This window comes from Otolemur garnettii, unplaced genomic scaffold (assembly GCF_000181295.1).
Source record: "Otolemur garnettii isolate 467f Iridium unplaced genomic scaffold, OtoGar3 scaffold00012, whole genome shotgun sequence".
Taxonomy (NCBI): domain Eukaryota; kingdom Metazoa; phylum Chordata; class Mammalia; order Primates; family Galagidae; genus Otolemur; species Otolemur garnettii.
Window position 1 is genome coordinate 15,776,581 of NW_003852407.1, and position 10,468 is coordinate 15,787,048.

The window sequence follows — 10,468 nt, forward strand, 5'->3', positions numbered from 1 at the left end:
AAAAAAAAAAAAAAAATTCAATCCGCAAAAGGTGTGAGTATAATGAAATTTTTAATTAAATTGATAAAACAGTACAACAAACACATATAGCCATCTCGGTATGCATTTTAATTTTCAGCATTTTACTTTTTATAATGAATCTCCTTTTGAGATGAAACACAAACTGTGTCGTCCAAAATTAGCTTGTGGGAATGGGATCACAGTGAACTCTGGAAAGAACGCCAAAACTGCTCACTTGAGTAGGGACAGGGTCAAGAAAATAATTAACTGGGTGAAATGCAGCGAAACTCTGCCTTATCACCAGTGCTTAGGATCCCCTTTCCCTACGACCTCTGCCCCAAATTGGCACTTTTTAAAAAATGTCCATTCTCGATGCTAAAATATAGGTAACGTCTCTTTGAAATTCAACAGAAGGAAATTTCATTAACCAACACGAGTGAAACACGAAAATGAGACAGCATCTATGGGACGATGGCTTTATATCTAAATTTCAATTCTTTTAAAACCCAGAGTGATTCCTTAAAAGTACTACAGTTACCAAGGAAAGCTTCAGATAAGATTCTCATCATACGCCCCATAGCGTGGGGATAATAGCACGACTGACAGGGAGGACAAGGGCCGCGAAGACCTAGGAGGAATCCGCGTGCCAGTCGGCGTGGGGCGAGTCCGGCGCGCCCAAGTCCTTGCCCCAACCCAGAAACGCCTCCTAGGTCGGGGGCGGCAACTGCGCCCGCAGCGCGCCCCGTCGGTTCCGCCCCGTAAGCACCGGGGGTCTGGCACCTGGTACTGCTCTTACCAGAGGGTCATAGAGCACCACAGAGCAGGACGTGCCAAAGGCCAGAAGTCCTCCTGGCCCGGAGCTCCAGCTCAGGACACCTCGCACCCGGTTTGGGCAGCAAAACACGTGAGAAGTCTCGAGCACGGGTGCCACCATGTTGCTGGCGAGTCGGCAGTCCAGAGCGAGACGCGCACTTCCGCCCTCGCAGAGGAACCACTAGTGTGGCCGCTTCTCCTGCGGGCGACATCCGGCCCGCGTTTCGGAGGCGGCCGAGGGCGGGACTCGGGCGGCCCCGCCCCGGCTGGTGCAGTTCCCTATTAAACACCCTAATCTCCACGCGGTGTCGAACAAGGCCTCTGTCCCACGAGCGAAGCCTGGCCCTCGGAGGTCGGGACTCCCGAGAAGGACCGGGCTCGCGTGCAGGGAGGCATTGGGAACCTCCCGCTGCCCCTTACGGCCTGGCCCCCAGCAGCGGACGGGGGCTGGCCTGGGGGCCCTTGGCGAGCCAGTCTGAGGCCTCAAGGAAGCGCAGGGACGCGGAGGGAATCAAGGAAAGGACCCCCCGCCCCCCAAAACTGCTCACAGTCTACTTAGATCTCGTCACTGCCTCCCGCCCCTGCCTCCCGCCCCTGCGCGCCCCGCGGCGTCGGCGAACACGCGGAAAGCGGATCGGTCTGAGAGACCGGGTTCCGGAGTCGCACTGCGCATGCCCCGCAGTCATGGCAGAGGGAGGCGGTGGTTCCCGGCCGCGCGCTGCGCGTGGCAGTGATTAGTGATTGTCCTCCGGCTGCTGAGAAGCGAGGGGCGCGGCTGCCGGGTGACTGCGCGGCGGTACCCCCGGAGCGCGGGGCAGCCAGGTCCATGAGACCGCTGCTTCTTCGCGCCCTGTAGGAGAGACCGTCGCGGGCAGGTTCCGAGTCCTCCGGACCGTCCGCAGAACCGAACCTGAGCGCGGGGCCGGGCTGCGGGACGGCGAGACGGCGGAGAGGTGAGTCCTGCGGGGCCAGGAGAGGGGCGATGAGGCGGGCAGGACGAACTGCGGAGACCTCGGGGGTCCTGAGCACGGGACAGGGGACTGCAGAGGGGGCCGGGAGTAGTCCCCCGCAGATGCCCTGTCGCCCCAAAGAGCCAGACTTCCCACTTGGGGTGCCCAGATAAGCGTCGGGGTCCAGCAGAGGACTTTTTGAGGAGACGGTTTGTACTTTTTATCCCATATTCCAAAAAGGCACTGTTTAGAAAGCCCTGAGAGGCAAAGCTTTGTGACCTCCTTTTCGTTTTCTCCACTCGTCTTTTTTCCAAGGCCTTTTCATTCTGCTTTCTTTTTTCCTCCAACACACGCCAGCTTGCAGGGAAGGAGATCGGCGGACGGGCCGTGACCGCCCTCAGCATCCTCCCTGGAGAAAGGCTTGGAGCGGCCCCCTGTGCTTGTCCCCACCCACCCCGCTCCTCGTCGATCTCCTGGGAATGATTTCCAAAGGATTCTCTTTTGCCTATCGAAAGAATTTTCATAACTTCAGGTTCTGAATGATTGAGGACCCTCGTCCTGCTTTAGCTAGCTATGCACTGTGCCTCCATTGTCCGCTGCTCCCAGTCTGATAAACCGCACTCGTGCAAACACATGGAGTTTCGGGAGCATTTCCACATACGTTCCTTCATGCGTTTTCTTCCTTCACGGCCTTACTGGCTTTGCAGATGAAGTGAAGAACAGCAGACAGTTGTAGAGCTTGGTTGTCCCATTAATGCTGTTACTTGGTCGGAAACCTGACCTCTGCGTCTTTTGTCGGAGACCTGTGTTTGGCTACCATCCACCATTGGTGCTGGACACCTGCTGCATCCTGAGCTATCTGCTTATCTGACTGTACCTTCCTCTGCTTAACTGAATTCTGCTTTTCAAGCCCCAACTTGATTCCTAACTCCTTTTTGGAACATAGGCCTTTGGCTCCGAGCTCTATTATGGGGATGAGTAACTGTGATTAAAATTTTCACTTGTTTATAGCCGGACATTGTGGCGGGTACCTGTAGTCCCAGCTACTCGGGAGACTGAGGCAAGAGAATCATCTAAGCCCAGGAGTTGGAGGTTGCTGTGACCTGTGACGCCATGGCACTCTACTGAGGGGGATAAAGTTAGACTCTGTCTCTAAAAAAAAAAAAAATTTTTTTTTTTCCACTGGTTTGCAGCAATGTAAAAAACAACATGAGTTTTTCTTGGACCTCATTTTACTTTAAAGAACTATTATCATTAAGCAGCCATTGAAAAGTTAGGTAAATCAGTGTATACAGACATGGCAACTTGTCTGATTCATTCTCAAGCGGGAGAAAAGATCCCATTTAGTACACATGTATTTGAGTATGCATAGAAAATATCCTGACAGACACACAAGAAACTGGTAGAAGTAAACACCTTTGAGGTAATGGGATGGGGGAATGGGGCCTTAAGTGAACTTGTTTATAAGGAGAGTATTAGTTTAAAAAAAAAAAACTTTTAATGTGAATTTTGAGATTATCATTTCTACTTTCTGGATGTTCAGAGATTCTTTTATGAAATGATGATGATAGTGCAAGTAGTTAGGTTTTATTTCCAATCGTTCTGTCCTCAGGACAGTAAGAAGGTGTCAGAACGGGTATGGCCATGTGGATCTCTCTTGTCTCTGCACCACTATTGCTTTGACTCTGATAATTGCAATCTCTTAGCACTCAGCTATTTTCTAGTTGTTTCATATGTTTGGGCAATGCAAGAGTAGACTCTGGGACTCTAGTTCTCTGTGCAGTACCTGGCCCCACACTAGTCACACCAAGTGACACCCTGGAAACCTTGATTATTTGATTAGACATCAATCTTCCCTATGAAGTTTCTTAATTCAAGTTGTTTTAGAAGTGAGCCAAGAATTCTTTTTTTTTCTCTTTTTTAGGAAGGTGAAATGGCGAGGAATTTGTCAGTAATCTTAATCCTGACCTTCACCCTTTCAGTTACAAATCCCCTTCGTGAACTAGAATCAGCTGCTGCTTTTCCTCAGACCACTGAGAAAATTAATCCAAATTGGGAATCTGGCATTAATGTTGACTTGGCAGTTACCACACAGCGACGCCATCTACAACAGCTTTTCTACCGCTATGGAGAAAATAATTCCTTGTCAGTTGAAGGGTTCAGAAAATTACTTCAAAATATAGGCATAGATAAAATTAAAAGAATCCACATACACCATGACCGAGAGCATCACTTTGACCATGAGCATCATTCTGACCACGATCGTCACTCTCACCATAATCACGCTGCATCCAGTAAAAATAATCGGAAAACTCTTTGCCCAGATCATGACTCTGATAGTTCAGGTAAAGAGTCTAGAAACAGCCAGGGGAAAGGATCTCACCGAGCAGAACACACCAATGGTAGAAGGAATGTCAAGGAGAGTGTTAGTGCTAGTGAAGTGACCTCAGCTGTGTATAATGCTGTCTCTGAAGGAACTCACTATCTGGAAACAATTGAGACTCCAAAACCTGGAAAACTCCTCCCCAAAGATATAAGCAATTCCACTCCACCCAGTATCGCAGAAAAGAGCTGGGTAAGCCGGCTAGTTGGTAGGAAAACAAATGAATCTGTGAGTGAGCCCCGAAAAGGCTTTATGTATTCCAGAAACACAAATGAAAATACTCAGGAGGTAAGATAAGCGCTGTTCATTCTTTTAATATACCTGTGTGTCCTGTCATTGCTACTTTAATTGTAAGGAGTTCAAAGTAAAATAAAATGGGAACATTATTGAAAAGGGAATTTCTATCTTCTCAGCAAGGTACTTGGCCTCAAGGTGTGCCTGCTATTTTATAAACATTCCTAATACACAACTTGGGGGACAGCTGTTTGGTTAGCATCCTGCTACCTGCTATTTTTGTCTAATATGAATGTAAAATATAGGAAGATATCAGGGTTATTTTTAGAGAAAGTCTGTAGAAGTGAATGTTACTAATAAAAAATAGAAAATGAGGGGCGACGCCTGTGGCTCAAAAGGGTAGGGTGCCAGCTCCATATGCCAGAGGTGGCGGGTTCAAACCCAAGCCCCGGACAAAAAAAAAGTAGAAAATGAGGGGTTGAAAAAGCAGGAGTTGAAATCCATGTCTTAGGGGAAGGTGTGACCAAAGGGGCTAAAGAATGCCAAAAAGAGCACTGCTACTTCCTTGGCAGAAGGACCACAGTAACTTCTGCGGGGGTTGGTTGAAATTGGAAAAGCTACCAAGAATAATCATGTTTGTTGGACAAGGGCAGACTCTGGGCAGCAAGGTTCTAAGTTCATGTGGTTTTTCTAAAATAGACTTCCAGACTGTACATACATAATTCAGGTTGGCTGAGAGATACCAAGAAGGAATTAGTTGGTATACTTTAATAAGCAAAACTTAAAGTTCTTCATTCAAACCAGCATATGACTATACAAATTCTAGAATACCAGTGATGATCATAGCAATAACGACATTGGGATGAAGTTTGCTCTAAGTACTGAGAATACTGGGAGTTTAAACTGTCTTTACAGAAGATAAACAAGAACTAAAGCTAATTGGGGGGGTAGGGAAGATTAGATTGCATAGAGGAGTTCCTTCAAGCTTAGCTAGTCTCCCAATTAAAATTGTTGAAAACATCTGCCTGTCAGTACAGGTTTGTTTTATTAACCAGCGTTGCCCTCCGCAAGAGTAATCTGTATAATTTAATATTCCCTCATTGTAGAGAACGATTTCCCCAGGTATGTAGACAAAACTCAGCTAAGTTTTTGCAAGCAGGGTCATTACTGAGAGCGCAACATGTCTTGGGCTTGTTTAGGCCAACTAGGATAGCATTAGTACTAAAGCAGCATATTTCTTAGTCTCTAATGAAACTCCATTTCGAAATTAAGGCTCATTTCCTTAATAGGTTTATACAATGAGTTAACAGGCTTGTGAATCCATTTATCCTCAAGCTTGTTCCATTTGAGGCTTTCGCTCTAAATGACTAGTGATGTAAGTACTTCTCCCAAGAAGTAGACTGGTGATGTAACTACTCCCAAGAAGTAGACAGGAAAGATACCATCATGAGACATAGTATCTCCAAGTAGCCAGAGGCAAGTTTCAAAGTACTCAAAACAAAAGTTGATTTTTATCTGCATTCACTTGAAAAGATAAAGAAGTAGCTTCATTCAGGAAAGGGTGTTGTGTCATCAAAGTACCATTTGGGATTATCTAATGGGAATGCCTTTTGGTGATTTTCACTGTTTTGTTTCCTCAGTGTTTCAATGCATCAAAACTACTTACATCTCACGGCCTGAGCATCCAGGTGCCACTGAATGCCACAGAGTTCAGCTATCTCTGCCCAGCCATCATCAATCAAATTGATGCCAGATCTTGTCTGATTCATACAACAAGTGAAAAGAAGGCTGAAATCCCTCCAAAGACCTATTCTTTACAAATAGGTAGAGTTGCCTTTTTTACATAAAAACAATTTCCAGTAGATACATTTGTGTTCCACTTTTCCTTATATTCTCATCAACCTATTTGTTTTTCAGCGTAATTCCAAATATGTCATTTTAGTTATTCTCTGCCCTGGATAGGTAGAAAGTAAGCAAGGATATTAGCATTACCTTTTTAAAAACTCAGAAAATAAAACTTAAGATTCTGGTTTGTCTGGAGTCATTCTACAGGAGGTGTCAAAATCATCTGAAATTTGGGATCTTTATCTCCTGTCATTGAGAAGGTGGTCAGGGTTCATCTCTTCTTTGGAACTTACTTCTGGTATGTTCTTATTGATAAGCTCCCCTATAGGGTCACATTGCTCAAAAGCTATAATGAGAAAGGAATAACTGGCTTGTTTACTGAAGAAATTATTCACTTCCTGGTTTCCTTTCACTTTCACCCCCATGTGAAGAATTTCCCACACAGCTTAGCCGGACAGTTCCTAAGTACCATCAGGTGGTTCATTTGACCAACCAGTTTCTTGGTTATTATGCTATTGCCTACCGTCCTATTTGCACTGAACTTGTGTTTCTTTAGTTTCTCTGCCTTTACATGGCTGCTTGCTACTCTACAAAAATCTCTCATTGAAGTTTATTTAATTGTATGATTTTCCTTTGTTTCATTTGACAGCCTGGGTTGGTGGCTTCATAGCCATTTCCATCATCAGTTTCCTATCTTTGCTGGGAGTTATCTTAGTGCCTCTCATGAATCGAGTGTTTTTCAAATTTCTCCTAAGTTTCCTTGTGGCATTAGCTGTTGGGACTTTAAGCGGCGATGCTTTTTTACACCTTCTTCCACATGTAAGTATAGTAATTTGTCCTATTAGTGCTTTATTAGTGAGCATTGAAAAAAAATTTTTTTGGCTTGTAGTAGAATTCTTTACATCCATTTGTAAAAACATTAGAAATTTGGTTCAGAGAAGTTGGTTTTAAAATATAGAGGGTACAAAATAATGTGTGTACATTTTAAGAAAGGAAAAAACTTCTAAATCATTGCTAACCCTCACCAGACCTTAAAATAGGCTACTTTTGTTCCAATAAATTGTAATATAATTTGCAATTATTTGATCTATTCATTTGCTTATTGTTCTTTGTGCCTTTTTTGTTAGAAACGTCGTTACATTTATATAACAAAATTCAGAAGTAGAAAATACCACATCACATTATAGAAAAGAACCGCAAAATGTTTTGAAACATATTAAATTGAACTCCTTACACCATTACTTGCACATGATGAACCTGTGAAGAAATTTGTTCGGAACTAGACAAGCTTTATCTTCTGTCATATCTGTTAGAACCTAGTGTAGATGTCTAAGCTAATTTCTTATGATTAAAATTTTCTTGAACATAAAACTAAAGGGAAGAAATAATTTGTTCAGATGAGTTATATTGCAATATGTCAGTGTTCTTAAGTTTTTGATACCTATGAGGCTTAACTTTTCAAAAATATATATGTGAATTGATGTACTTTTTAATGATGAAAAATTTCAAAAATTATTACCAGAGATTATTACACTAAGGAACATAATAAAGAATGCTCTCTTTTTTTCAAATTCCTTAACTGAGAGCAACACATGTTTTATAAACAAATATAAATGGAAATAATTTATTTTTTATTCTAGAAATTGTGTACATGCTCACGTGAAGATTCTACTTGGTACTGTCCAGGAAGTTGTTTTTCAAATCCTCTGTGAAAATAGACAAAAAATCTAGCATTTCTTTTATTTATTTTTCTGTGCCCTTTGTGGGCGAAAGAGAAAGTAGCAAACCACTTTGCTAAGCACAAACTTTATCTCTCTTCAGAAGTAAGCATAATTTTCTTTGTAAAAGTCAAATAATGTATCAAATTTGTAATACTCAAGTCACATTTGACTTTTGGAATTATAAGAGAGGTGGACTAGAGGTGGCTGGAGGTGACCCGTATTCATGTTCTATTAAAATGGTGTAAATTTTTTTTCCTTTCTTAAAATGTGAATACATTTTTTTTGGTACCCTCTATATATTTCATAACTTGCAGTGAGCTGTGTGCTGTTGTACTCCAGCCTCAGTGACAGAGTAAGACCCTGTCTCAAAAACATTTTTTTAAATGTCAAATTCCTCACTATGTGTTGGGGGGGGATATATTTAATTGGTAACTGAAAGCTGCCTTTTTGTGGTAGATCTTAATACATGTTCACATATTTTGCTTTTCTTTTTAAGGGAATTTACTAAATATAGACAGTTTAACTTTTTGGAACCTACTTTATAAAAGGAGACAAATTCTTCTCAGGTGTTAGTACTATGACACATTGCGACAATGTAAATTATTTACTTACCTGTTAGTGTAATTGCCGCAGAAATAAAATATGTGACCCTTTAGCCAAGAAACTTAAAGATGTTTTCTTCAGAGTTGAATTTATATCTATATTTAGAGATTTGTACTTTTTGACACCCAATAAAAGTTCAATAAAGTGAAATTTATTTTCCATTATATACTTGGGATAGGTGCTCATGTAGAAAATATTTGGCTCTCATTTTTAAGATTTCTTTTAAAGATTTTTACGTAAGTGAGAAAAGAAAGTCATTCTGTTCCTAGAGCACTATAGATCATATGTTCCATTCAGTAGTGAAAGAACACTATTTTGCTGTGAAAAGCTCCCTGACCACCGGACAGTGGATGTTCAGGAATACCCACAGCACAAAGTGGCACATGCATGCACTGGTGGTTCTCTGTGGATGCCCCCACCCTGCCCTGCCCCTGGTGTCACCTCTGCTAGTGTGCTTCATACCAGCTCCCTAACACTCAGTAGCAGCGGCTACCCCTGCACTCAAGTGTTTGAATGCATCACAGCCCCTGCATCTCAGGTGCCTTCCGAGGCCCAACGCTACATACAGACTAGGATTTTACAAGACCCATCTGATGACATTGCTATGGGCTTTTCAGCCAACAATACAAGCAGTAGATACTGTGTGCCCATTATGTCCAGCAGTTTCCTGCTGTTTGTGGCCATGGTAATATGTCAAACATTGAAAATACTGCCTATGTATTGTTATGAGGACCCCTGGGGAATGTGTCTATCTGTACACTGAACAGACCCACTCTGTTAAGTGCCATAGCCCATCATGTACATTAAATACTAGAGAGCTAGTTGCTTGTTGATCATTTTATTTTGTTTTGTTTTTAATTTTATTTTATTAAGTCAAATATACATAGATCGTGAATTCACTCATGCATGTATGGGATACAATGTGCTGATTTTTTTTTATACAATCTAATGTGGTTACATTAAACCATTCAACATAGCTTTCACCTCATTTACTTGATTATTGTGCCAAAACATCTATGTTCTACACTTCACAGATTTAACTTGTACCCTTGTCCTACGTTCCATAGGTGTGATCCCACCTTTTACCCTCCCTCTGTCAAACCTCCCCCCTCCCCGGTCATTTTGTTTTTAATGTGTTACACTTTCCCTCAACTCTGAAGTATCTGAATAATTGCCTAATTCAGAATGGTTTCAAATGTGATCTTACTGTCTTAGCCAACTCTTCTGACACATGTGAAACTAATTTATAAATTACATATCATTTTGACTTTAGTCTCATGCAAGTCACCATCATAGTCATAACCATGAAGAACCGGCAATAGAAATGAAAAGAGGACCACTCTTCAGTCATCTGTCTTCTCAAAACATAGAAGAAAGTACCTATTTTGATTCCACATGGAAGGGTCTGACAGCACTAGGAGGCTTGTATTTCATGTTTCTTGTTGAACATCTACTCACATTGATCAAACAATTTAAAGATAAGAAGAAAAAGGTAAGAAAAAGTATACTATAAGTACTTAATATGTACCAGACATTTATGTATAGTAGTGTTCTAACTAGTTTCTTAGAGTAACGTGTCCAGGTTCTATGATCTTTGAGAGGACATTCAGTACCCTTAAAGTACCTTTTGGTCCCAGAGGCATTCATATAGAGCATTTTTTAATCTTAATAACCCTGGAGTTTTCTATCTACACTTCCTCAAAACTCATGAAAGGATAAGAAAGGCAAGGATAAGCATGTATATGAACAACCAAGGTATTATTCACCCAGTAGCTGAATGTTCTATTTTGTTTCACAGGCTTACCCTTTGCAAATTCGATCAGAAAATAGTATAAAGTTGAACAGTAGGCTCTTTATTTCTGGTAAAAAATACCTTTGGAATGTACCTCTTCTTATCTGATGTGATTAAGCAAATCTGT

At 42.0% G+C, this 10,468-nt stretch overlaps 2 protein-coding genes across 2 annotated transcripts in view; one reads left to right on the forward strand and one right to left on the reverse strand.

Annotated features, from left to right (window-relative positions):
* Positions 1-1,141, reverse strand: part of ELP2 (elongator acetyltransferase complex subunit 2) — a 48,544-nt gene extending 47,403 nt beyond the window's left edge. The window contains exon 1 of the mRNA XM_012802007.2: positions 797-1,141. Within this exon, the coding sequence (XP_012657461.1) occupies positions 797-934 (138 nt within the window). The 5' untranslated portion in view covers positions 935-1,141. The remainder of the gene's footprint in view (positions 1-796) is intronic.
* Positions 1,142-1,433: 292 nt separating this feature from the next.
* The window catches only part of SLC39A6 (solute carrier family 39 member 6), a 23,554-nt gene continuing 14,519 nt past the window's right edge, over positions 1,434-10,468 (forward strand). The window contains exons 1-5 of the mRNA XM_023510166.1: positions 1,434-1,766; positions 3,688-4,434; positions 6,021-6,204; positions 6,875-7,044; positions 9,823-10,051. Coding sequence (XP_023365934.1) covers positions 3,697-4,434; positions 6,021-6,204; positions 6,875-7,044; positions 9,823-10,051 — 1,321 coding nt within the window. The 5' untranslated portion in view covers positions 1,434-1,766; positions 3,688-3,696. The remainder of the gene's footprint in view (positions 1,767-3,687; positions 4,435-6,020; positions 6,205-6,874; positions 7,045-9,822; positions 10,052-10,468) is intronic.